General features: G+C 60.7%; 7 protein-coding genes across 7 annotated transcripts; 3 read left to right on the top strand and 4 right to left on the bottom strand.

Moving 5' to 3' along the window:
- The first annotated feature begins 2,251 nt into the window (after positions 1 to 2,251).
- Positions 2,252 to 5,424, top strand: THITE_2124288 (uncharacterized protein). Its single transcript, XM_003657921.1, has 7 exons — positions 2,252 to 2,416; positions 2,492 to 3,561; positions 3,632 to 3,896; positions 3,952 to 4,003; positions 4,102 to 4,417; positions 4,480 to 4,491; positions 4,598 to 5,424. The coding sequence occupies exons 1-7, from the start codon at positions 2,402 to 2,404 to the stop codon at positions 5,184 to 5,186; spliced, it is 2,319 nt and encodes a 772-aa protein (XP_003657969.1). The 5' UTR covers positions 2,252 to 2,401; the 3' UTR covers positions 5,187 to 5,424.
- Positions 5,424 to 9,677, bottom strand: THITE_2124287 (90S preribosome component RRP12). Its single transcript, XM_003657920.1, has 2 exons — positions 9,542 to 9,677; positions 5,424 to 9,432 (listed from the first exon to the last, which is right to left on the bottom strand). Exons 1-2 carry the CDS (start codon positions 9,608 to 9,610, stop codon positions 5,662 to 5,664), a joined length of 3,840 nt encoding a protein of 1,279 aa, XP_003657968.1. The 5' UTR covers positions 9,611 to 9,677; the 3' UTR covers positions 5,424 to 5,661.
- Positions 9,678 to 9,701: 24 nt separating this feature from the next.
- THITE_2124286 (uncharacterized protein) lies at positions 9,702 to 11,720 on the bottom strand. Its single transcript, XM_003657919.1, has 5 exons — positions 11,526 to 11,720; positions 11,333 to 11,456; positions 10,965 to 11,271; positions 9,849 to 10,895; positions 9,702 to 9,755 (listed from the first exon to the last, which is right to left on the bottom strand). Exons 1-4 carry the CDS (start codon positions 11,556 to 11,558, stop codon positions 10,481 to 10,483), a joined length of 879 nt encoding a protein of 292 aa, XP_003657967.1. The 5' UTR covers positions 11,559 to 11,720; the 3' UTR covers positions 9,702 to 9,755; positions 9,849 to 10,480.
- A 119-nt stretch (positions 11,721 to 11,839) lies between these two features.
- On the top strand, positions 11,840 to 12,877 carry THITE_2124281 (uncharacterized protein). Its single transcript, XM_003657918.1, has one exon. It carries the CDS (start codon positions 11,933 to 11,935, stop codon positions 12,620 to 12,622), a length of 690 nt encoding a protein of 229 aa, XP_003657966.1. The 5' UTR covers positions 11,840 to 11,932; the 3' UTR covers positions 12,623 to 12,877.
- A 219-nt stretch (positions 12,878 to 13,096) lies between these two features.
- Positions 13,097 to 15,217, bottom strand: THITE_2058773 (uncharacterized protein; the record flags this gene model as incomplete). The annotated part of the gene is made up of 2 exons (XM_003657917.1): positions 13,097 to 14,721; positions 14,773 to 15,217. The coding sequence occupies 2 exons, from the start codon at positions 15,215 to 15,217 to the stop codon at positions 13,097 to 13,099; spliced, it is 2,070 nt and encodes a 689-aa protein (XP_003657965.1).
- Positions 15,218 to 16,976: 1,759 nt separating this feature from the next.
- THITE_159383 (uncharacterized protein) lies at positions 16,977 to 17,637 on the top strand (the record flags this gene model as incomplete). The annotated part of the gene is made up of 2 exons (XM_003657916.1): positions 16,977 to 17,259; positions 17,324 to 17,637. 2 exons carry the CDS (start codon positions 16,977 to 16,979, stop codon positions 17,635 to 17,637), a joined length of 597 nt encoding a protein of 198 aa, XP_003657964.1.
- A 944-nt stretch (positions 17,638 to 18,581) lies between these two features.
- THITE_2124278 (uncharacterized protein) lies at positions 18,582 to 22,456 on the bottom strand. Its single transcript, XM_003657915.1, has 3 exons — positions 21,582 to 22,456; positions 19,201 to 21,501; positions 18,582 to 19,124 (listed from the first exon to the last, which is right to left on the bottom strand). The coding sequence occupies exons 1-3, from the start codon at positions 22,291 to 22,293 to the stop codon at positions 18,646 to 18,648; spliced, it is 3,492 nt and encodes a 1,163-aa protein (XP_003657963.1). The 5' UTR covers positions 22,294 to 22,456; the 3' UTR covers positions 18,582 to 18,645.
- Positions 22,457 to 24,418: the final 1,962 nt, after the last annotated feature.

The raw sequence follows: 24,418 nt of genomic DNA, 5'->3' as shown, positions 1-24,418 counted from the left end.
GGATGAAGCGCAGCGGCACCTCGAGCTGCGCGAACTCTGCCGTGCTGCGCGCGCTGAAGAGGCCCGCTGCGGGGTTGCTCGCCGCGTTGGCCGAGATGTTGAAGACGGCGTGGGAGTAGATGTCGACCATGCGGGGGATCTCGTGGACCAGGTCGGCCTTGGAGTCCTGGACGATGCAGAACGAGTCGATCCAGAGGTACCGCACGCCCATGCGCCGGGTAAACGCGATGGCCTCGCGGAACAGTCTCGGCAGCGCCCGGAGGCGGATGCGGCGGTGCCGCTGCTCGAGGTTGGCCGTTGTCGTCGCCGTCGGCTGCGGGCCGCCCCAGCGGTAGCTGAGCGTGGCGTATTCCAGGGACCCGCCCAGGTCCTCGTCCTTGCGGATGGTCCGGAGGGCGATATCGTCAGCATCATGCTTTCCAACAACCCCAAGGTCGAGCAAGCGAGTAGGCAGCACGTTCGGAGACACTTGCACGGCGTCTTGCTGCTTGCACAGGTGGTGGTGCGCCCGGCAGGTATCCAGCCACTGCCTGGCGAGCGCAACGGCGGCGGCGCTGCCGGTGTGCTTGTCATTGGAACCTCGCACGGCGGCGGCGCCGGCTCTCGTCGCTACCGGCGCGGGGAGAGGCGAGGGCCTCTCGGCCGGCCACACGCCGGTGATGAAGAAGCGCGGGCCGTCGGCGCCCAGGCTGGCCGTCTTCACCACGACGGCGGCGTCCTCGAGCGCGTCCCGCAGCGACTCGGCGGTCGGGTCGTGCTGCCGGAGCACCATCTCCAGCCACACGACCGGGCTGGCCGAGCGCAGCTCGTCGATGTCCTCCTCGTCGATGGTGGGGAACCGGATCGGCGGGTACGTCACGATGCCGCCGTACTTGTCAATGCCGGGCTCGTCGGGCGGGCTCCAGCGGCCGATCTTGAGGAACAGGCGGGCGAGGAGGCTGCAGAGCGCGCAAGTCCCCGAGGCCGCGCTGGCCAAGAGGGCCTCGTAGCTGGGCTGCAGGATCGCCTCGTACATGGGCGGCGCGTGCGGGATCTGCCGGAGGAAGCTGTCATACCGGGCCTTGTATTCGTCCGCCAGGTCTTCCCGGTCGAACAGGAAGTCAAAGTAGGAGTACCAGCGCCGCACGCTCATGCTCTTTATGGGCCGGAAGGTGATCTGGCGGCAGCGAGCGCACAGGCCGGTGCCGTGTGGCGTGGCGTGCCTGGGCTTGGAGGGGGTGCCGCCCATCTCGCGGATCGAGGCTGGCTCCAAAGTGCGGATGAGATGGAGAAGGCAGCGATTTCTTCAAAGTCTCCATTTGAATGCTAACTACCTGGTTACATATTCTGCGGCCGGAGGTGAGGCTGACTCGCCTGGCTAATGGCAGTGGCAGTGCACCCGAGCCCTGGCCGAAGCATGATCTTGGCGCACTATCTTGCAGGGAACCAACCTCGAAGAAGAATTCTGAGGCGATGGTCTTTGGAGTCCTCTTCTGTCCCAATCTGCCCTTGTTCTTCGCCATCTTCGTCCTCGCCGTCCTCGTCGTCGCTGAAGTTACCTTTTGCAGAAGCCGGGTATTTGAATCGACAAGAGCCTCGAATCGCTTCTTATGTTGGATTCCTGTCTTGAAATTGATGCCGTGGGGTTAAAGATGAGTAAGGCAAGGAAGGATACGGAAGTCCTGAGCAAGTAAGGGAGTGTCGTGTAGTAGTGAACTCTTTTGTAATCCGAAGGTGATCGTTTGTCGTTGCTGTCTGACGGCAATTCTTCGGAAGATAACGTTAACAGTAAGTGTGGGCTGTGGAGAAGGTCGCAGGTGCGGTCCATTCAAACGCAAAGGCGGGGCACCGAGCGCATGGGTTCCCGCTCCCGCTCCCGCTCCTGCAGCAACAAAATTTTTGGTGGACGTTAAAGAGGTCCCGCCAAGACTAATTTCGGCCAATTGTCGGCTATGTTTTTACAACGTTTTTACATAGCCACCATCGCCAAGGCGTTTGCTCTATCGCCAAGGGGTTAGTTCGCCGGGGGTACGGGAGGCGGCGCTAGCCCCCCGCTAGGTTAAGGTTAGGATACGGGTTATAGTTAGAGTACGGGTTATCCTCGTTTTCTTTTTTTTCGATTTGGTTGAGGTTTCGTAAAGTTGTTGTTGCGAGTCTTTGCGATTTTGCATTGTTGATGTTGCTCTTAGTCGTGGCGGCCCTGCTTACCCTTGGCGATTTGTAATTACTTGTACGCGGCAGTCTCCGAAATTAGTCTTGGCGGGACCTCTTTAACGACGACCAAATTTTTGAGGGGTTCAGATGTTTCAGGACCACTCACACTACCGACACAACAAAGTCGCGTGCCAGTAGAAGCCGCATCTTTACCGTCCCCGACTCTCGTCGACGATTATACTTGGGGGCCTAGCCAAGGTATCCCGCCATGGCGTACAAATTGGTAAGCACGAGTACGGGATCCTCAGAAAATTCCCACTCAGACACGTTCTGACTCTTTGATCCACTACCTACCTAGTTACTGCCGCCGGGGACCAGATCATGGTGTCTGCCGAGCCGGCGGCACATGCTACACCATGCCCACGCGCGATTCCGCTTTGCCAGCACGACCGCCTCCGCCTCTCGCTCGCCGCAGACCTTGACGGAAAAGATCGTGCAGCGCTATGCCGTCGGCCTCCCCGAGGGGAAGCGCGTCCGGAGCGGCGACTACATCAGGATAGAACCGCACTATTGCATGACGCACGACAACTCGTGGCCCGTCGCGACCAAGTTCATGTCCTTGGGAGCGACCAAGGTCAACCGGCCCCAGCAATTGGTCATGGCCCTCGACCACGACGTCCAGAATACCAGCCCAGCGAATCTCAAGAAGTACCAGCAGATCCAGGCCTTTGCCGCCCAGCACGGCGTCGACTTCTATCCCGCCGGACGCGGTATCGGGCACCAGATCATGGTGGAGGAAGGATATGCGTGGCCGGGTACCCTGGCGGTGGCCTCGGATAGCCACAGTACCCATTACGGCGGCGTTGGCTGCCTCGGCACTCCCGTCGTGCGGACCGACGCCGCCAGCATCTGGGCGACGTCGCAGACTTGGTGGCGCCTGCCGCCCGTTGCGCGGGTAACATTTACGGGCACCCTGCCGGCCGGCGTAACGCCCAAGGACGTGATCGTCGCCCTGTGCGGCCTGTTCAAGGACGACGTGCTCAATCACGCCGTCGAGTTCACCGGCTCCGAGGAGACCATGGCAAGCCTGCCGGTGGACGGCCGGCTTACCATCGCAAACATGTCGTGTGAATGGGGCGCGCTGACCGGCCTGTTCCCTATCGACCGGACCCTGGAGCGCTGGTTACGACAGAAGGCGGCCGAGGCGTCGGCGCTCAACAAGGGGGCGACGCAGCAACGCTTCACGCAGGAGCGGATAGACGAGCTCTTTGCCAACCCCCTTAGGGCAGACCCGGATGCGGTATATGCCAAACAGCTATATCTCAACCTCTCCACCCTGTCGCCTTACGTATCGGGCCCCAATTCAGTCAAGGTCATCACGCCGCTGGCCGAGCTCGCGCGGCAGAACATCAAGGTCGACCGAGCATAGTATGTCAACACTACCTTGACGAGTTTGCATGCCGCCGGCGAGATTGCTAACTCACTGGCTAAAACAAAGTGTCGTCTCGTGCACCAACTCGCGCGCTTCGGACCTCGCGGCCGCCGCCAAGGTCTTCAGGGACGCCGCCAAGGCGAACCCCGGCACTCCTCCCAAGATTGCCCCGGGCGTCCGGTTCTACATCGCAGCGGCCTCGGCGCCCGAGCAGCAGACGGCCGAAGCTGCCGGCGACTGGCAGACCCTGCTCGACGCCGGCGCGCAGCCGCTGCCTGCTGGGTGCGGGCCGTGCATTGGCCTGGGGGCCGGTCTGCTCGAACCCGGCGAGGCGAGTCGAAAACTCTCCTGAAGGAAGGGCGTCCCCTGCTAACCCTAGCATCCAGGTCGGCATCAGCGCTAGCAACCGCAACTTCAAGGGACGGATGGGCTCGCGAGGTTAGTGTCTTCTCGTACTCCTCCGTTCCCTTGCCGAGGGGATCCTGAGGGGGTTCAACTCATGCGAGTGGTAGCAACTTACTGAGCATGTCTTTTAGATGCCCACGCGTACCTTGCGAGCCCCGAAGTCGTGGCGGCCAGCGCGCTCCGCGGCACGATCGCGGGGCCGGACGTTTACCAGGTGCCAGCGGACTGGTCCGGCGTCGATCACGGCTACGGCGTCGGTGCTGAACCTACCGTCGAGGATAAGCTGGCCAACATCGTCCAGCAGCTAGACTCTCTGGTTGAGCGGGTGGAGTCTGCCGTGGCCGAGTCGGACAAGACGCAGACCGAGATCCTGCCCGGTTTCCCCGAGAAGATCACTGGAGAGATCTTGTGGTTGGACGCGGACAACCTGAGTACCGATGGGATCTAGTAAGTACCGAAAATGCCGCTGTCAACGAGCCCACAAGAGACTAATTTCATCCTGTTTATAGTCCGGGAACATTGTAAGTTCAAAAGCCCTGAGCGAGGGAAGGTGACTGCGGCGGGAGACAAATCGAGCCCATGGTCCTAGAAAGTCGAACGAGCCACTGACAGAGCCACTCCCGACAGGACCTACCGCGACGACGTGACCAAGGACGAGATGGCGCGAGCCTGCATGCAGAACTACGACCCGGACTTCGGCGCCGTCGCCCGGCCCGGCGACATCCTCGTGTCGGGCTTCAACTTCGGCACCGGCTCGTCGCGCGAGCAGGCCGCTACCGCCATCCTGGCCAAGCAGATCCCCCTCGTCGTCGCCGGCAGCTTCGGCAACATCTTCGCCCGCAACGCCATCAACAACGCCCTGCCCAACCTCGAGGTGCCCCGCCTCGTCGAGCGCCTGCGCGCCCACTTCTCTTCCTCCTCTTCCTCCTCTTCGTCCGCCGGCGCCGCCGGCGCCCCCGGAGAACAAGAAGAGAAGAAGAAGTCAGCGGCAGAGAAGAAGCCGGCGGCCGTGCTGACCCGCCGCACCGGCTGGACGCTGACCTGGGACGTGCGGCGCAGCGTCGTCGAGGTGCGCGAGGGCGACGGCCCCAAGGCCGCCGTCTGGTCCGAGAAGGTCGGCGAGCTGCCCGCCCCCGTGCAGGCCATCATCGCCGCTGGCGGGCTCGAGGCCTGGACCAAGGCTGAGGTTGCCCGGTCTGCTGGGGGTAGTGCGTGAGTAAGTGAGGGAGTGAGGGAGTGAGGGAGTGAGGGAGTGAGGGAGTAAGAGGCGCAGATGGTCCTTGCGTTTGTTGTTGTTTCTAGAGCGCAGCGTAGCGCAGCGGATGTTGGATAGGAGGGAGCGTTTCGGCGGGTTTGTGGATGCTGGTTGGGCTGGGCTGGTTATCAACGTGGCCTGGCCTAGGTGTTGGGTAGCGGCGGTTTTAAAACCTGTCGAGGATGTACATACCATATAAGAGACGGCCATTCCATGGGGTTGGTTGAGAGGTTAAAAGGTCGTGGGCATAGAGCTAGATTCTGTCTCTCCGCCTGACGGCTGAATAGAAGATGCTTGGTTCGGACATATGTGTCGGTAGACAATCGTGGCTTAACATGGAAAACCACTACTTTCATACCTTAAAGATCATCTTATTTTACCATTTTCCCACCCTCAAAACCGACCAAACAGAGAAAAGAAAGGAAAATCTCCCAAATCATGGCCTCCCCTTCCCGCCCTTGCTAACCCGACTCCCGTAAATGGCCGGACCCCTCCGCTTCTCCTGCCCGAGCCCCCTCCGCCCGACGGCAGCAGCAATGCCGCCCTTGCCGGCCCTTCCAACCTTGCCCTTTCCGAGTCCACCGCCGCCTCGCCCTTTCCCATCACCACCGCCTCTCTTCCTACTACTGCTGCTGCCCCCAGCCCTGTCCCTGAACGCCTTCGCCGCCGCGCCCTCGTCCACCTCCATCCCGCCATCCTCGCTCTCCTCCTCGTCCTCGTCCTCGTCGGCGCCCTTCCTTCCGCGGTTCCACTTGAGCTTGCCGCGCAGCCCGCGCCGCGGGACGTCCTTGCCCCGCAGCGCCGCGACATACGCGTTCACGCCGCTCTCCTCCTCCTCCTCCTGCCCGCCAGCACCAGCACTAGCACCGGCGGACGGCGGCGCGTCGATGTCCATCCCGTCCTCGCCGCCGAGGATGAGCTTGCCGTCGGCGTCCGTGCGCACCTTGGTCTTCCTGCCGGCCGGCGGCGCCTTCTTCAGCCTGCCGGGCTTGGTGGTCGAGATGTTGGCGAGCGCGTTGCGGTCGAGCAGGTCGAGCGGCTCGTCCTCGTCCTCGAGGATGTACGCGGTGCCGCCTGCGGTGCCGGTCTTGTGGGCGGCGCGGCGCTTCTGCCGGCGGCCCGTCATCTCGATGTCCGAGTCGTCCGAGTGCGACTCGTCGTCCGACTCGTCCTCGTCGCTGCTGTAGAGCGCCTGGTCGTACTCGCTCTCGAAGCGGCTCCGGCGCCTGGCGCCGGCCTCCTCGGCATCGGACCCGTCCGCGCCGCCGTCCCGGGCGGCCGCTGCCTTCTTGCGCTTGTTGCGCTCCTTGGTCTTGCGGATGTTGGTGATCAGCTTGCGGTCGGCCTCCGGGCAGTGCTTGTTGACCACGTCGACGCCGAAGCGGCGCACCATGCGCTCGAGGATGTGCTTGACCTTGGCGCGGAAGTGGCCCTTGTGCTCGTGGCTCCAGACCATGACGTTGGGGATCAGCGTGGCGAGCCGCGGCAGCATCATGTCGGTCGGCAGGCTGATGACGCACACCTTGACGAAGCCGAGCACGCTCTTCACAATCTCGCGGTTGTTGGACGTCAGGAAGAGGTCCATGGTCTGCACCAGGTCCGCCATCGTCTCCTTGCTCAGCGCCTCCCGGAACTCGTAGAGCACGCGCGTGATGGCGATGATGGAGGCCGAGATCATGTGCGGCGTGCTGCCCGCGAGGCCGGCGCTGATCATAGTGAAGTACTCCTCGATGGAAGCCTTTGCCATCGGAGCGTCCTTGGGCATGTGCGGCACCTTGCTGTTGTCGATCAGCGCTCCGTCAGCAGCCACCATCTTGTGGCCCATCAGAACGAGCAGATCGAACGCGGTGGTCCGGGCCTTCTCATTGTGCTCTTTGCAGCTGATGACCACCTCGGAAAGCACGGACGGGATAAAGTGGAGCGACGTGTCGGGGATGAAGGGGATCAGAGCGGCAATTGCAGCAAGACGCTCTCTCCTTGCAGGCGCAGAGACCTTCTCGGCGCTCGACAGAATGAGCGCCTGAATCTCGCTGTGCCTCTGCTCAAGAGCGGCCTTGCCGACTTCCGAGTCGGCCAACCGCGGAATCAGCTTGTAAGCCTTCTTTTGCAGTTGCGGGTCGTCGTCCTTAAAGATGACTAAGGATGCGATCTTGAACAAAGCCTCGAAGCTCTCCCTAGGCAGGTAAATCGACATGGTGACCACGAGATCCATCAGGGTGTGCGCGGTAGAAGGCACTTGCTCGCCGCTCTGCTGGTTCTTGGGCTTTTCGACTGGTTCTTGGAGCGCCGCGGCCAGCTTCTCGCATACGAGATCGAAGGTCTCCATCAGCCGGGCTGGGGGGATGATGCTGAGGTACGAGTTGATGGTCTGTAATATGGGGCCCCGTTTCTGGGGGAGGGTCGTGCTGTAGACATTGAAAAGTACGGCAAGAAAGTCGGCCGCGAAGGTGGTCCCGAGATATTCAAGGTTCTTTTGCGCTGTCTCCGGGCTTACCCTGGCCAGCAGAACCGGGTCGTCTTCGTCTGACGCCGAGGCCACGGCCTGGTTCGACTCCACAAGCGCCTTGAGCGCCCGGCACACATCGAGCCGCAAGTCGACTTGCTCGTAAAGCAACGTCGTCAGCATCTCGGCGAAGCCCTTGTCGAAGGCGTCTGTTAGGTCCAGCGGGAGGTCGCAGTAACCTGGGAGAATTGACCAGATCTGTTGGACGACGGTCTCAAAGATTTTGACCTCCATCGTCTTGGCGGCGGCACCGTGATCAAGCACGCGCTGAAACATGGTGGCACTCAGAGGCACAAACTCTGTTTTGAAATGAGCAAGGTTGGTATGGGACGTGTAGTCGCGCAGAAGCGGGAGCATCCACGCCCTGCCCGGCTGGCCTTTGGTCGGCTTTGCGAGGTTCAGGGGTAGGACGCTGAGTACGGCCTCAGGGCCCATCGCCCGGATCGCCTTCCCAAGCACTTCGTCGGCTTCCTGCTTCCCCGCAAAGGCATCATTGCCGCGCATCTCGCCGATGCTCTTGGTGATGCCGAGGAGGTCAGGCGCGGCCCTCCAGCGCAGGGCGTCGAACATGGCGCCGATGACGTTGAACGTTTCGAGCCACGCTGCTTGGTACTTCACGGTAAGGAGACCCTCGACTGTGTTTACTAGCTGCCTGATGACCTTTTCGTCGTACACTGATGGATCGACGAGCACATTCCGGGGCACACAGTTGGCCATGAACGACACCAAGCACTCGGAGGCCGAAATGCGGATGTTCTTTGCCTCGGACTCGAGGTATCCGGCCACCATATTGAAGGGCTCCAACAGCTCCTGAAACGTCTCTTCGGGCGAAATCTGCGCCGAGACGTCGTAGGCTCTGGATAGAATGGCGATCCACGGGGGTAGCAGCTGGGTATCGTTCCGGGCCGGGCGCAGCTCCTTGATGATCTCGAGCAACCTCGGCAGCTTGGCCGACGCAACCTCGTCCGCCATGCCCTCGAAAATCATCTCAAAAATGTCGAACACGGCCATGCTCATGTACTCGTTTCCGGACCGCGCGATGCCGAGGAGCAACTCGCACAGGGCCTCGATCTTCTTGCTGGGCCACCCGCCGCTCGCCGAAGCAACCGTCTTGACGAGCTGAAGCGCGTGGATCAGCTCAGGGTCGTGCACACCCTCGGACCCTTTCTTCTCCTTTCTCAGCTGGGCGGCCTTGTCGGCCAGCGCCTGCAGGCTCAGCATGGCGGTCTCGGCGCACATGGCGGCGGCAGGGTGGTCGAGGGAGGGGCTGGGCGGCGGATTCTTCAGGATCTTGCGCAGCGCTTCTTGAGCCCGCTTGCGCACCTTCGGGCGCGGGTCGAGGGCGAAGCTCAACAGGCCGCCGACGGCCCGCCGCGGGCCGATCACGGCGGCGCTCATCTCCCACGCCGCGGCATCCTGGGCCAGCAGCAGACCTTCCAAGCAACCAATCGAGGACCTGACCAGGGGCGCATCGGCTTCGGGCTGCGACAGCACGGGGGCCAGCAGCGTGAGGATCTGGGTGAACTTGGCCCGGAGGAGGGGCTCAGGCACGAAGGGGGTGACGAGATCGAGAAGATATACGACGGGTTGTGCGAGAGTCTTGTTATCGAGCAAGCTGAGGAGTGCTGCGAAGTAAGCAGTCGGGGTTGGTTCGGTGTTGCGCTCCTTGAAGGCGGACTCGACGCCCTCGAGCACACTGGCGGTCTGCGGCCCGTGTCAGTCAGTGAAGTTCACAGCGAGTGTTTTGAAACTGCCCAGTGAAATTGGGTAAAAAAGAAAGTCAGGAAGACTGCTAGTCCTCAGACCGACGCACCTGCTTCTGGTTCTGCAGATTCGGAGACCGGATCTTGTCCAGCTTCTCTTTCAGCGAAGGAGAAGCCATCTTGGCGGTTCCGTGTCCGGGAATGGCGTGCAAGTCGAGGCACCTCGCTGGCCGTGATCGAGAAAATTGAGAGCATGGTCAAAAAGTTGGGTGTTAGTGTAGTTATCGCTTATCGGTGCGCAACCCCAACTGTGTATGGCTAACTCTGGGCAAATCAGTGAAGGGTTAGGGTTGAAGCTGAGTTGACGCATCTCAGGGTTAGATATGGCGCATTTAGCACATGAAGTTTCACCCTTACCAGCACAATCTGACGAACAGCTCGTTCAGCAACCTGGACCAAATTCGGCATCTGCTCACAACTTCATATAGCGGTCGGTTCCGGCCCGCTCGCGAGACGGCTGGTGAAGTCAGCTGAGAGAAAGAGGCCCGGCCCTCTTGCCATCTGATTGCGCGGAGTTCCGTTGCAGACAAGCCGCCGACTTCCTTCTCGCAGGTTTTCCAGAAGACTTGCTGCAGGGTCTCGTAGTCAGGATACCACGTCCAGCTGTGGCGCAAGCGCGGCTTCCTGGCCGGTGTCCGGAGGGAATGCAGGTTCAGCCCAGACGGGTACACTTCGAAGGGATTAGATTTGGATGGACAGCCACTCGGGGACAGTCGGCGTAGGGATGGACTTTGTAGTGCTATCCCCAGACTGAGCAGGCAACCAATGTCCCCAAGAGTGGCATACCGAATACCGAATACCGATCCCGCGAGTGCCTTCAGCTTCAGAGCGCTTGAGATGACGAAAAAACAAGAGTAGACGACCACTTCGACCCACAACTCCCAGTCTCTGGATTACCATGAGACGGGCCAAGCAGTGACTTAGGCATATTCAAGGTATGCTGTTTAAACCGCCAAAACGCCGCACACCCACCCAGGCAAGCGAGTGCCTCACGAAAATTCATTATCCGCCTCCTCAATCTGGTTCTTGACCCTGACCAGCATCTCCGTCTTCCACTTGTCGAGCCGGCTCAGCTGGTCGTACGCGTAGAGCTTGTCGGTGAACAGCTCCTGGTTCCCGGCCTCGACCGCCTCGATCAGGTCCGACAGCAGCTGGCACTCGCGCTGGGCCGCGAAGGACGGGTCCTTCTCCTTGTACCGCTCCAGGTTGCGGCGCGCGCTGACGAGGTCCTTGGTCGCCAGGACGCAGATCCCCGCCTTCAGCCAGTAGTCCTTGACCGAGTATTTCATCAAGTTGTTGTCTAGTGATGAGTCGGCCACCTTCTCGTAGTTCTCAAGCGCCTTGTAATAATCGCCCTCGAGCGCAGCAATGTCGGCCTCCTTGAGCCACAGCTTGTTGGCAAGCCTGCCGAGAGCGTCAGCAATGCAGGCGCACCGACTGTCAGCAACGGGGTCGTTGTGTGCCACTACTCACGCCTTTGCCCCGTCCTCCTCGTACCAGCGTGCCGCGTCGTGGTAGTAGCCCATGGCCTGCTTGCGGTCGCCAAGCTCCACCTCGAGCAGCTCGGCCACGTTTTCCAGATGAGAAGCCGCCCGCCGGAAGTTGCCTTTCGCCTGGTACCGGTCGATGGCTTTCTTGATACACCGCACGGCGTCGTTGGGATATTCTTTCCTGTACACCTTGAATGCGTCCACCATGATGTTCGCCGCGTCGTCCGGCTCGTTCAGTTTGTTTTGGTGAATATTTGCTGCTGCCTCGAACGCCGCGCCCGCTTCCTTGTCTGTTGCCTCTCGGTCAGCGAGGGGCTGGAAGGAGGAGGATGGGTCCGCGCAGGCTCGTACTCTTCTTCTCCAACCGGTAGGCATTGGCCGCCTGGACATAGAGATCGGCAGCATTCTGGTACTTGTCCTCCTTGTTGCTGAAAAAGCTGAATCCGCTAGACGCGCTCTGGAGGGTCTTTTTGGCCTGTGTACTTTGCGCGTCAGCAGCTGGGTGTGTAGGGGGCACCGGCGAGGGCGGGAAGCGCAAGCGCACCTTCTCCTCCAGCGCGCGTGGGTCCAGAGCCATGATGTGTTGCAGGTAGTGAACGTCAAAGTGACTCGGGAATGTCTCAACTGGCAGATCTTTTGCAAACTGAGAAATCGGTTGTTGGGTGTTTGGCGTCGCTAACAGTCGGCCTTCGAAGAGGCGGGGCCTGGAGGTGGGCCAGCCGTCTCAAGTCAGGCTGCAGCCTGAGCTATGACGCCAGATGCTGCCACGGTTTTATACCCTTTTCGGCAGTATAGGTGCCCAATTAAGCTAGTATGTTTCCATCAACGTAAACCCCAGCTCGTCTCGTCAAAATCCAACGCGGAGCCTCGACATTACCTAACTTCAGCTGCAGCGACAAAGCTCCGTCCACATCCACGACAACTCCTCGAGCAGGACAACCCGCCCTCAACATGGCCCGGCCACGTCTCCCCCTCCTAACCCGCGCCCCACGGCGCTTCACCACCCCGTCCATCAGACGCCACCAGTCGTCCTCCTCATCTTCCTCCTCCACCCAAACCTCACCCCCATCCAAACCGCATCACGACCCCTACGCCCTCCTTTCCACCCCGACGTGGTCAATCCGCAGCCTCCTGCCGCCCAAACCCACCACCTCCTCCACCACCACCAGCACCACAGAAGCCGAAACCGAACCCGAAGAATCCACAATAACACCCACGAAACTAGCGCACCTCCTGCGCCTCTCCGCCCTGCCCCAACCAACCAGCGCGTCCGAGACAGCGGAGATGCTCGCGACGCTGCGCGCACAGCTGCACTTCGTGCGGGCGATCCAGCGCGTCGACACGCGCGGCGTGGCGCCGCTGCAGGCCATCCGCGACGAGACGGCCGCCGGCCTGCGCGAGGCGAGCATCACGCTGGCGACGGTGCGCGACGCGCTCGCGCGCGAGGAGGTCGTCGGGCGGTGCAGGCGGCCGCGGCGGCCGCGGCGTGAGGACGGGGGATCGGGAGAAGGAGTTGTTGGGGCGGAGGAGGAGAGTTGGGATGTGCTGGGGTGTGCGCAGGAGAAGGTGGGGAGATATTTCGTCGTGAGGAGTGGCAAGGGAGATGGGGATGGGGATGGGATGGCGGACGGGGTGGAGTGAGGGAAAGGAGGGAGAGAGGGGATAAAGGAGTATGCTAGTTTCAGGCCAAGGGTGCATGAGACAACAGCACCGCGGCCGACAAGCCGTGAACGAGCGGTCCAGAGGGCGAGCCCGTTGACGGATGGAGGGAAAACGACTGAAAGGAATATCCCCCTTGGGACTCTCCCGGGACACTGGGGATGCTGTTCCCTGGCGAGCTGGGACAAGCTGGCAAGACGATGCTCGACAGCGCCGGCTGATCAACTCGAATTTGTGAGTACGGCTATCTTACGGTATGCTCTGCTGGGTGTGCCTCCCCTCAGATAAGCCCACTGTGGACTAAACGTCGGATGCTAATACATGTCGACAGACAAAACGGTCTCCCCGGCCCTGGTCCTTTCCCAACAGTCGGCCTCTCCAAACCGTACTCCGTCTCCCCTACACAAACTCAATAAAACTCCATAACCCACCGCTCGGTTCCGCACCGCCGCCAGCTCACTTCTTATTCTTCTTTCGCATCCGAGTCCGGATAACGCCCGGCTCGCTTCCCTTCTTGATCTCCGTTTCGCCCCACTCGATGGTGTTCCGTCGCTCCTCGTGCTTCCGGTTGCGGTCCTCGTAAAACGACATCTCTGCTTCGTCCCGGGCGATTTGCTCCCTATCCGTGTCTTCCCAGCCGATGTGCCGCAGGATGCTGCCGATGAGGAACCGGTATCGCGGGTGGAGACTGATCTTAGCAGTTACGTCCACGTTCTCGATGCCGTCCACTCCGGTGACCTGCTGCAGCCCGGCCAGGCCGTAATCGATGCTGCTGGTCCGGTACAGGAACCCCAGGATGTAGTCGTTCTCCGAGTACACGTTGACCAGCCGGCCCGAGACCACGCTCTTCATCGCACACCACGCCGTGGGCTCCGAAGGTGCCGGCGTGCCCATCATCACCGCGTTTTCAACGAGCCCAAAGGCCCGCCTCTCAGCCAGACACATCAGACAGGCGTAGATGGCACGGGCGCCGAGGCTATAGCCGATCAACGACACTCCCCGCTCGCCCTGCGCCTTGCCCATGATGACGTCGGCGAGCGCAGCCCCGAGCTTGTCGGCCCGGACCATGCCGTTGTTCCAACTGTTGTCGACGATCTTGCTGATTTTGAGCAGGCTCTCGGGCCAGCGACCGTCGACCAGGTTTGCGAAAACTGGCCCTTGCTGATTAGCACTCAGTGCAGCCTGAGCTGGGAAGCTGGAACGTGGCTCACTGGTCCGAGCCATGATTTCCTTCTTCGCCCTGGACCACGCTGCGCTCCTCACCAGCGTCTCGAACGACGAGCCCAGCTTGACGAGGGCCTCGAGCTCCCACCGGACGGCGTACACTTCGGTCTGTTCGCCCAAGCACTGCCAGTGGTCGGCAATGCTGTCAGTCTTGTTCGTCAGCCAACCGCTGATGCCGAGAACGACCCGGAGCCGGCGGTTTTCTGCCGCGATCTTGCCCATCTCAGAGTGCGGACCGGTCGCACCACGGAGCGGTATGAAGGCGAAGTCGCAGACGTCTCGGAGGTAGTGCTCCATCATCTTGCCGTTAGCTCTGGCGCCGTACACGGCGAACAGCGCTCCAACAAACAGCGCGTTGTCAGCCATCGGACCGAGGAGTCCGACTGCAGCCGTGGCTGGAATCCCAGCACCAGCAGCAGTTCCAGGGAGTGATCCGATACCAGCCGCCATGAGCGGTTCAGCGAGGCTTCCGCCTGCTCCTCCGACGGCGGCGTTGGCCATGCTCGCGAGCGCAGCCTTCCACTTTCTCGCCGGTTTGCCGTCCTCGGTTTTCTTCTGCGTGAGAAGGTCTGGCGGCAGGGTCTTGGCGACCTGGGACAAGGCTCCGCCCACCCTGATCTCCTCCTCGGCCAGGATTCGAGCAGGCAATTGGAGAGAGGACGCAAGGTTCAGGAGCAGGACGCGGGTATGGGCATTGTAATGCTCCAGGGAAAGCAGCAGGAGGAGCAGACAGTGGAGCAGGAGGCACCTCTTCTCTACCCCCAGCGAGGAGAGCGTTGTCGGGGTGGGCGGATAGACCTGTGCCAATACAGGGTCGGCTTCCACAGTCGGAACTTGTGCAGGCGGGACCTTCGGGCCTGTCCCATTGTCAGCAAGCTGGGCGTCCGAAGCCAGCACTCATCACATACCACTCAACTTGCCTCTCTTGTTGGGAGACGGGCGTCTCTTCGGTCCAAAGGGCGATTGACCAAACTGGCGGGGTTGAGCTTCGGGTCCCTTCTTGACCGAAATCTCGCCGATTCTCCTGTGCACAGCCGTCTGCCACTTGCGAAAGTGCTGCAACACATCCTTCTTCAGCTCCTGGAGCCGCGGGGCGCCATCGGTCGCCTCCTCGCCGGCGGCATCGGCAACAGTTGGAAGGGCATCGCCCTTGTCTTTCGCCCGGCCTGCCTTCTTGGAGCGGCTGGGTTTCACGTTCTCGATCCGGTTGGCTCGGTTTTCGCTCAGGGGGCCGCCCAGGGTTAGGTCCTTCAGGTAATAGGGCAGCTGGTTCCAGAGAGCAATGCGCGATGGCTGGGCGCTCTCAGCAGGGTCGACAATGGGGTCAAACAGCCTTGTGACTTGCTTCAGCATCAACTCGGTCACCTTGGTGACCAGCGAGGTCAGCTCTGTCTTCTCGGCGGCGTTCAGCAGCGAGCTGAGATCAGCCTCGCGCTTCAGAGTGTTGGATCGCGGCTTGCCGCCAGGAGGCATCGCGGCGGTTGTGTCGTTAGACGCTGGCTGATCGTCTGTCGGTGCTTCAATGGTCGAGGTTGTCGGGCAGTCGGAAGTTGCTGGGTCGTCCGTCTCGAGCGACTGCGCGGAAACTTGAGGGTCGTCCATGGTCATAACGGGAAGGGGCGCTGTCGCCATTGTGACTGCCTTGGCTCAGGAAACGGTCGCCGGTATCTTCTATGTTGGTATGCGGTCAGGACTGGAAGCTGGCAGTCGCGACTCGGTTTCACGCGGGTCTCAACCGGCCTGCAGCAGTGACAGTGGAGCGGATCGTGCCTGCTCTTTGAGTGGCGGCAAACGATCTCACCGTTCCAGAACAGGAAGCAAGGACCCAAATCGGCCTGTTACCTAGTGGACGGGCAGGAAGAGGATTATGGCTCGACAACTGTTGGCAAGCCCGGGACGTTGCTTGCCTTCTCCGGCGCGATCCGACCTTCAAGTTATTGCGGCGCCGACCTGCGGGTTGCCAAAAAAGCCACCCGAGAGCGATTGCCTCAAAGTCTCATTCAGTGGGCATGCAAGAAAGAGAAGAGTGTGTGAAGGCGGCGCCTGGAATCTTACAGAAAGCGAGGAGGCGGAAAGTGGTCCAAGAGTGTGACTCCTGGAAGGTGCCTCGCCTTACTCGAGTAACCAGGAAATGGCATTGGTGTCACGTCCACAAACAGCTCATTTGCACTGCCAGTAAAAGAAACACCCACTTGTTCGCTGACGGCGCAATCATCCGAAGCGGGAGACCTTCTCAGACACAGTCCTGACTATTGATGCTGCATGTGAGCCCAAGCAAAAACAAACCCATCCCGTCCTGACCTGCGCAGCGGAAAGCAGCAGAACAGCATTCGTGTGCGCAAGGCGGATCCCAGGAGTTACTGAGGACAACTGGGCAACGCAAAGAGGTCATTGGTGTTCGAAACCAGAACAGACGGAAATGGGACAGCATAGAAGCACCCAATTGCCTGTTTCCCTCAGTATCATGTTGGAAGCCTGTGTTTCGAACGGCGATGAGCAACCGTGATTATCCGCGTTGGCTATACAGAATAGTTGATGCGAGTTAGAATGTCCAATGGTAGCCCTACACACACAACATCTCCAGCTGCACAGTAGCCTTTTGTTTGGAGCTATGAGCATCTTCCTTCGCTCTTCACGGCTCTGGTGCGGTCGGCTTGATGTGTTGCGCTGGGCCATGTCACATGGACTGCCCCTGGTTAAGCTTCCAAGGTTCCAGGGTTTTCTACGGGATACACTAGGTAGTGTACACTAGGCTCACTGCCCCACAGCAGTGTCTGTGCGCTGCTGATCTCAGCCCTGTCGTGACAGCATGGGGCAACCGCCAAGGTGGGAGATCTCCAACCTAAATCTTTGGTCGCCCTCTATGTAAAAGTGCTCAGCTTCAAGGAGCATAAATCTGACCGCTCGACACCTACCTTCTCCAGGAACGAGGATCTACACCTCTTGCGAGGTCTCGAAACTGCGTATCCGCATTCGAACCGCGAAACGCACTACCTACAAAAGGCGGCGGGGCATCTTCCTGACAGCCCACCCGGTCTCCAAACCAACATCCCAAGGCGCGGCACAGCGCAGAACCCCCGCTTCCGCCCGCCAAACACAAACTCGCAACGCCATGGCGTCTCTCGCTCCTCGGACACGACAGCAACAACAGTTCGCCTCCGCGCAGCCCTCTCGCAGCCAGACAGAAACCGTTACAACACCGTCACCGGCCAACCAGACCGAGGCCCAGCCCCAGCCCGTCCTCCGCCTGCGCGGCGCCCATTCCAACAGGCGAACAGTACAGTGGCGGTCGGACGTGGTCGATAACGAAGGGCTAGGGCGGAAGAAGTCCAAAGGCAAGCCAACCCTCTTCTGCCCCGCAGCCTGCCCGCAGCTAACCGATCGTCATCAAACCAGTCTGCTGCATCTACCACCGCCCGCGCGCGGTCGACGAGTCAAGCGACGAGTCGTCCTCATCAGACTCCTCCTCCTCCTCCTCCTCCGACTCGGACTCGGATTCCGACAGCGCAAACCCAAGGGGGAGGAAGCCGCCCGCCGACGGGGACGACGAGCACGGACACGGGCATCAATGCGACGGGCATCATCATCATCATCCCCATGACCACGCGCACTCACACCCACACGGCCGGGGGCGAGACGGCACGAGCGGGAGGAGGAGGAAGCGCCAGCCGAGCCCGAACGCGTACGAGAAGATGCCGCGTTACGACAAGCCCGGGAAGGACGAGTCAGGAGGCGATGGAGGGAAGGGGAGCGGCGGGCCGCAAAGCGCGTGAAATGGCGAGCTTTACGGCGCGGTGTTAGCTGATGTCACGGTTCCGGCATGGGCATGGGCATGGGCATGGTCATCATGGGTTACCGGTAATGGATGGCGGTTTGCATGGCAGGCGTCGGGGCGCAGCTGGCTTGGTTATTGGATGAGACGGGGTTTCCTTCTCTGGGAGTTCGCGGTGAACGAGTTCATGTCCGGGGGGGCGGCCCGGTATAGAAGGTATGGCGTGGTTGTACCAGTTTCAGCTAGCGGTCTGTCGCGTATCATTCCACCGGTGCAGTTAGGAAGTGGATGTGCGAGTCACAATGATAGCGTACTGGAAGAACCCGAGCGATGCTGCATCAAGGGCAAGAGCGGATGAGCCTGCCTGAACCTACATCATCATGGAAACTCGAAAGGCAAATATCTCCGAACGGCAGCAAACCACACCACTTCAGGAAGCGCTGGTGGTCATTCAGACACCGACGTGCGGCGGCGGTCAGTGCCGTGTCCAAGTCGGTCCAACGCAACCAAACCAAACCCGGAAGCCCCTCAATACCCTGAGTATATCAATGCTAGGTCCTGTACTTAGCGCAACGCAATGGCTAAACTATGCTTTCGCTTCCTTTTCAGCTATGTGCTCCATGTTCCAACCCAGCCTGCGCCAGCACCCCCATCAGTCCGTCCCCTCACCGCCCCTCCTCCCAAGGCCCAGGCGGCAAGGAAGGAAAGGGGGGAAGAGGGGAAAGGGGGGCCAAACATACAGATTACAATGCCTATCGTACAGAAAAAGCAAAGTATTACACAATTCATTCCGTTCCCCTGATTCAGTCGCTCGCTCAGACACACGCTCGAGCTCCCTCCCCCTTTTGGCCACACCAGAAAAGGAAGGAGGAGACAGATGATCGAGACTGGATGAAGCCACGGCCAAACCCACCAGCAAGCAGTGCACTGACAAACCCTCCCCTCTCACAAACAACCCGTAAAGTAATCAAACCCAACGCGAGGTCGAGCAGGCAGACGGGGAAAAAGATCAAGGCACGCTAAAATCCGGCGTCGGCGGGCCCAGCATGCTGGCAACCTGCTTCCTGACCAGCCCGCGCATGCCCTTGCCCTGCTCGGGGCGCGGGACGCCCTGGATGGCGCGGGGCTCCCGCATCAGCGCCGGGTCCAGGCGCAGCGGCACGCGCGTCACCACGCTGCGGTAGTCGCCCTGGAACTTGGCCGACGGCACGGGCACCGAGGCGGTGCGCCAGATGTGGTCGGTCGTGTCGGACAGGTAGCCGGGCACCTTGGCCGCGGCGGCGGCGGCATGGCTGTGGTGGAAGCCGGCGGGGCCGGCGCCGGGATAGCCGCCGTGGGAGGCGCGCAGGGCCGAGAGGCGGGACAGGCCGGCGGAGAGCGTGGTGGGGCGGCCGCGGGCCTTTTTGGCGAGGATGATCTCGTCGAAGAGGCGGATGGCGGGGTCCGAGGCCGGGCGGCGCTCGCGCTCGTGAATGAATTCGTTGAAGGCTGAGAGGTGTTTGTTAGAAGAGAAGAGAGAGGGGGGCCCAAGAGTGGAGGAGTGTGGCGGGAAGGTCCTGCTTACCTTGGGTGTCCCGCATCATGGTGGCGTACTCTTGCTGGTCGTAAGGCAGGCTCCGGATGAACGCGTCCATGTCGAAGACGTACAGCTGGCCGTTGGCCTTCTGCTGCCTTGTTGGGCGGCCAAGGTGCTTGCGGTATGTGTACAGGAGGCTAGCCAGGCAGCGCACAAATGCGGCCCGCACACGGTCGGCGTGGAAGGCCTCGGGGCAAACCAGGGACACGAATCCTAGGCACCGGTTGTGGGCCAGGCAGTTGCACCCGCCGCACTTGTAAAGCCCGTCGCCCTCCGATCGCTCCTCGCAGATCGTGCAGGTCGACTGCGTCTCAGACGCGGTCCAGTTGAAGCAGTGGCCTTCCACCCAGACAGTGTTCTCCGTGTTCCGGACTGGCTGGATCGGCATGTTCGGCATGATCGTCGAGGCCGCAATGGTCGACTGCGCGTACGTCGAAGGCGCATAACCACCGAACGAGGACTGCGAGTCGATCGAGATGGCCGAGATAGAGAGGTTCTGGCTGTGCCCGTTGAGGAAGGGGAGGCTCGGCCGATGCATCGGCGGATGATGCCTATCCACGCCGAACGACGAGCTGCGCCTAGACTTCTCGTCGAAGTGACCTGACCGCTTCTCCTTGATGGTTTGGGCGAACCCGGAGTCGCTGCGCGACACCGGCGTCATGGGCATCGGCGGGAAGTTCATCGATACGGGCGACACTGACGAAGGAGGACTGCCCTTATTCGACTTTGCAGTCGGCGGCCGATCCACTTTGCTGCTGTCGATCTTGGCCTTCGCGAACGCGTTGAAGAGGGGTGTGCGGATAGAGCTCGGTTCATCGGGTTCGCCAAATGTGGACGAGTTCTGCGTCACCCACTTTCCCAGCGAGCTCTTGGCCGGACAAGGGTTGAAGATCGCCTCATTCTCGGCCGAGTACGCATCATAGGGAAATGCTTCAACGGCATACGGAGGCGGCCCTGGCGCTACGCCGTACCTCAGGCGGTGAGGAGCAGCAATCTGTAGCAGCGACAGAAGCTTCCGCCGATGCTGCCGCGGCAAGCTGACGGGGGGCGCCGTGGCCTCGACGGTGTCCTTGTCGAGGTCGACAAGAACGTAATCGTCCTCGGGAAGCTCGATCTTTTCGTACCGTCTCTCCACTCCCACGATGTACGGGCACGGGGCTTCGAGAGCCGAGATAAGCCTTGCCGGCAGTACCGGGATGAAGATGCTGGCCCATTTCAGCGGGTAGAGGAGGCTGGCCAGTGCATGGCACGCAAGGTGCAGCATGCCGGTATGAGACGAGAGGAAGATAATGCGAGCCTCAGACATGGCGTGCTCGAACAGGAGCACAATGTTCTCCAGCGACAGGCATCTGAAAAGAGCGTAGATGTCGATGGTCCGCGACCCCGGGATTTCGTTGGTCGCCTCCTTCCGAGCGTAGAGCCGCAGCTCCCGCACGCCGAGCTCCACCTGGGTCAGCGAACTGAGCGGACTGAAAGCCTCGGTACAAAGATTAACGACGTAGCGCTCCAAAGGCTGCCATCGCCCGACCTTGGGGGAGCTTGGCGGGACCCGCAAGACAGCGCCGTCGGTCATGGGCACCACAACCGCCCGGAGCCACTCCTTCCAGAAGCCCATCTTAGACGGGTCTCTGCCGAGGATACCAAACGCCCGCGGCGCCCAAAGGCCCGTCTCGCCGGCGGTGAGCCCATCGATCTTGGCCGCGGCGCCGTGTCTCAGAGGCCTCAACATCTCCGTCATGAGGGCGATCTTCTCTTCCACGGCGCTGATCCGTTCGTCCAGCGACTCTCTGGCCGCCGACCCCGAGGGCACGGTGCCCAGTTTCGCCAGCAGCTGAGAGAGGTTCGCTCGCTCGGCGGCGAGGCGGCCGCCCAGACTTGCAGCGAGCTCCCTTTCCTCATTGCTCATGTGTCTCTGCCGCCACCGCTCACACCGCTTCTCCACCTCCTCCGCCACTTCCGCGTTCAGCGCTGTCCACACGATGATGGTGATGCCGTAGATCTTGGAGTTGTCGTCCGACGTCATGGTAAATCCGTGCCAGGTCGAGCGTGGCCGGTCATCCGAGGACACGATCTGGATGTCGTTGGGAAAGGCGAACATGGGCACATAGTCTGGAAATTTGCCCCTCCTGGCTAGCTCCTCTGCCGACGCGTCTCGCGGGGGATATCGGTCGAGCAAAACGGGCTCAAACCGCCTCTTAAGCGGGTGCATATCGGGGTCCAAGTTCAACGGTTCGGGAGGGGGGATAACCGAGTTGTAATTGCTGAGCCGTTTGGCTGTCCGAATGGAAGCTAGTAGACAGGAGAACAAATCAGTCCAAGCAAAGGCCGGGAAGTGGCAGCAAGCTCAAAGGCTGGGCGGCGAGACATACCCGTTCGGGGAGGCATGGGCTGCTTCCTCACGCTGCTCATGTCCCTAAAACTCATCTTGCGGCGGATGCTGCCACGGATGCTCCTAAGCGGACTTTTCTTCCCGATCTGGTCGGCCTCGTCGGCCTTCAGTTTCTCTGCTCGCGGGTTGACCATGGGCGGCCTCGCCTGGATCTTTGCCCCGGCACTGAAGTTGAGATCGTCCAGGAAGTTCTCGCGCTCGGCTGCGAACTTGAGCAGGGCCGCATCAAAGTCAAAGTCGGCCGGTAGGCCGTCGAAACCGATTCCCTCTCCTCCGGAAGAGCCATGGACTCCAGGGCTAACGGGAGCACCGCTGCCATTGCCGTTGGTGTTGGTGCTGCCCAAATTCGGCGGCGGATTCGGCCGGATCGTTGCGCTGCTGCGGTTGCTACGGGTGTTGCCGTCGACGTCCTCCAACACCCGACCCTCACCGCCGGAGAGCGAGGGAGAGAGCGACAGCTTGGATAAGGTGGAGAGGCGGTTGGCTGAGCTCTGGCGGGAATGCCGAGCGGTGGCACGCGACGAAGTCGCTACCGAGCTTTCGGTCGCCTCGCCCTCGCCATCCTCGACGATCGTATCGTCAAGCTGCTGGGGCTGCTGGGGTTGCTGCAGGGCGGGACCATCATCGTAGGTGATGTGCTCTATCCCGGCGATCCAGAAGTAATCGGCCAGCGGGGTGGAAGAGTTGTCCATGATACATCACTTGTGCAAGCGTCGTTTGCTTCTTTTTGCCTCTCGGTTCGATGTGCTGCCTCGGCAAAGCTGTGGTCGCCTGTCGACTCGGGTCGGTGCTCGGTATCGTGCCCAGCGCGGGGTGGTTGGTGAGACCCGCGTGAGTAATGCAGTCAATGAAGGCGAGTTGGTGCAACCGCACGCTCGGCTCGATTCCCGGTCCCAACGGCGCTGGCCAGAAACGAATGAGCCCTGCCCGCCAGCGAACGTGCAACGTCAAATGCACGGTACCAGCCCGGGCCCTTGGAATTGGCAGACTGCGGTCTCGGACGAGAAAAATGAAAAGCAATGGGTGGGACAATCGAGCAGGAGGCGCGAGGTCGCTTCCAATCGATCTGGAAGATCGCCCGGGAACAGGCTCACGAGGGTCAGGTTGGGACGGATCAGTTTCGGGAAAACTGCGACCGCAAGACCCCAGAATTGAGACCTGACTTCCCTCAGCAGGTGCTGTCTAGCCCTGGCTCGCAAGGAGATCCCAAGGTTTGGTGCGTCGAGAGCACCCGGCGAGGCGATCGTGGGCACTCAACTATTTTTTTGCTACGTCGTGTAGTGGCCCGACGGCGAGGTTCCAGGTTGAATTGCCTGCCCGCACTGCATCTGCATTTAGGCCTAAATGTTGAACCCCTGTAACGTTAGTGTACACTACAGTACATTAATAGAGCTGCAGGAGGTGCGCCACCCTTTCTCGAGCCCCTGCGTCCTTAGCGCGCTAGGCCCAGACGCCCTGGTTGGTAACGTTATAATCTGTTCAGTGGTGGTGTGGTAGTGAAGTGTCCAGTACCTCTCTGTTTCTGCATGCACGCATCCCAAGTCGGTAAATCGCGGGATAACACATCATCGATCATATACATTAAAGTGCTAACGTATATGCAACAACACCGGCTAGACCATCCCTCGCTTGACATTGGCCTCTCTGGGCAATTCGGATCTTTTGTCTCTTCTGCAATGTCGTGTCCCTTCCTCAACCCATCCTCCAGAGAAGAGCACGAACGAGCATCACCTTGCGTTCCAAGTGGGGCGCAGCCGCATCCTCAGGGGCGTGGAGCTCAACTCAGGAGTTAACCAAGTGGAGGCGGCTACGCGGTTACCGGAGTGGGGTAGACGTTAAAGAGGTCCCGCCAAGACTAATTTCGGCCAATTGTCGGCAATGTTTTTACAGCGTCAGTACCCCGCTAAGACCGCCAAGCGGTTTGCACTATCGCCAAGGGTTAGTTCGCCGGGGGTACGGGGGGCGGCGCCAGCCCCCCGCTAGTTAGGGTGAGGGTTATAGTTAGGGTGAGGGTCAAGGTTAGGGTGCGGGTTAACTTCGTTTTCTTTTTTTTCGATTTGGTTGAGGTTTCGCGAAGCTGTTGCTACGAGTCTTAGCAATTCTCGTTGTTGATGTTGCTCGAAGTCGTCGCGGCTCCGCTCACCCCGTGGCGATTGTAAATACTTGTAAGCGGCAGTCTCCGAAATTAGTCTTGGCGGGACCTCTTTAACGACGACCCGGAGTGGGATGCGTTCTGGACAGGCAACGATTTTGGAGTGGCCCACACCTGCCAGATAACCTCCGTGTCGTGTCCTCCGTCGTGTGCGTGGAGCTGCAAGCTCCCCATCACGAATCGGTCAAGTCGCCGCGCCTTGGGAAGGGTTCCGAGGTTGTTCGTGGACAGCGTTTCAATCTCTTGGGGGAAGCAAGATTATTTCCGTATCCTCGCATGCAAGCAATATTTACCCTGATGATAATGATTTCCTCGATTCCGGGCGGTTCTCCCCAACACGAGGCACTTCCCGACTGGACCGAAAACGATCAACGCTTCGTGGAGGGTGACCGGGGCCGCATCCAAGGTTACCCCAAGAATCCGAAACGGGACCGCACTCTGCCGATCAACTGCACGACACAGAGGGGAAAATCGGGGGGGCCGGCCCCCTCGGAAGCTCTTCCACCTTCGCGATCAGTCGGCGTGTTTCGTCACCAACCCGGAAGACTCCACCGCCGTCTGCTCCTCTTGCGTCTTCAAGGTTCGCGTGCGTTACGTTGACTAGGTAAGTTGACAACCGCGTTCATCGTTGCTGAGGGAAGACGCCGTCCTCGCAGTAATGCGCT

The sequence above is a fragment of the Thermothielavioides terrestris genome, chromosome 6 (assembly GCF_000226115.1).
Source record: "Thermothielavioides terrestris NRRL 8126 chromosome 6, complete sequence".
NCBI lineage: Eukaryota > Fungi > Ascomycota > Sordariomycetes > Sordariales > Chaetomiaceae > Thermothielavioides > Thermothielavioides terrestris.
The sequence above is the reverse complement of the archived record's forward strand: the minus strand, read 5'-3'. Positions and strand labels throughout refer to the sequence as shown.

Excerpts from the sequence above, each read along its gene's own strand:
- THITE_2124288 (XM_003657921.1), top strand. Across the intron at positions 3,562-3,631 it reads ATCAAGGTCGACCGAGCATA|TGTCGTCTCGTGCACCAACT; the intron begins GTATGTCAACAC and ends GCTAAAACAAAG. Across the intron at positions 4,004-4,101 it reads GGGACGGATGGGCTCGCGAG|ATGCCCACGCGTACCTTGCG; the intron begins GTTAGTGTCTTC and ends CATGTCTTTTAG.
- THITE_2124287 (XM_003657920.1), bottom strand. The coding sequence starts at position 9,610 with ATGGCTTCTCCTTCGCTGAAAGAGAAGCTGGACAAGATCCGGTCTCCG. Across the intron at positions 9,433-9,541 it reads ATCTGCAGAACCAGAAGCAG|ACCGCCAGTGTGCTCGAGGG; the intron begins GTGCGTCGGTCT and ends CACGGGCCGCAG.
- THITE_2124286 (XM_003657919.1), bottom strand. The coding sequence starts at position 11,558 with ATGGCTCTGGACCCACGCGCGCTGGAGGAGAAG. Across the intron at positions 11,457-11,525 it reads CACGCGCGCTGGAGGAGAAG|GCCAAAAAGACCCTCCAGAG; the intron begins GTGCGCTTGCGC and ends CAAAGTACACAG. Across the intron at positions 10,896-10,964 it reads GAGGAGGACGGGGCAAAGGC|GCTTGCCAACAAGCTGTGGC; the intron begins GTGAGTAGTGGC and ends CGCTCTCGGCAG.
- THITE_2124281 (XM_003657918.1), top strand. The coding sequence starts at position 11,933 with ATGGCCCGGCCACGTCTCCCCCTCCTAACCCGCGCCCCACGGCGCTTC.
- THITE_2124278 (XM_003657915.1), bottom strand. The coding sequence starts at position 22,293 with ATGGACAACTCTTCCACCCCGCTGGCCGATTACTTCTGGATCGCCGGG. Across the intron at positions 21,502-21,581 it reads GCCCATGCCTCCCCGAACGG|CTTCCATTCGGACAGCCAAA; the intron begins GTATGTCTCGCC and ends CCTGTCTACTAG. Across the intron at positions 19,125-19,200 it reads CATGATGCGGGACACCCAAG|CCTTCAACGAATTCATTCAC; the intron begins GTAAGCAGGACC and ends AACACCTCTCAG.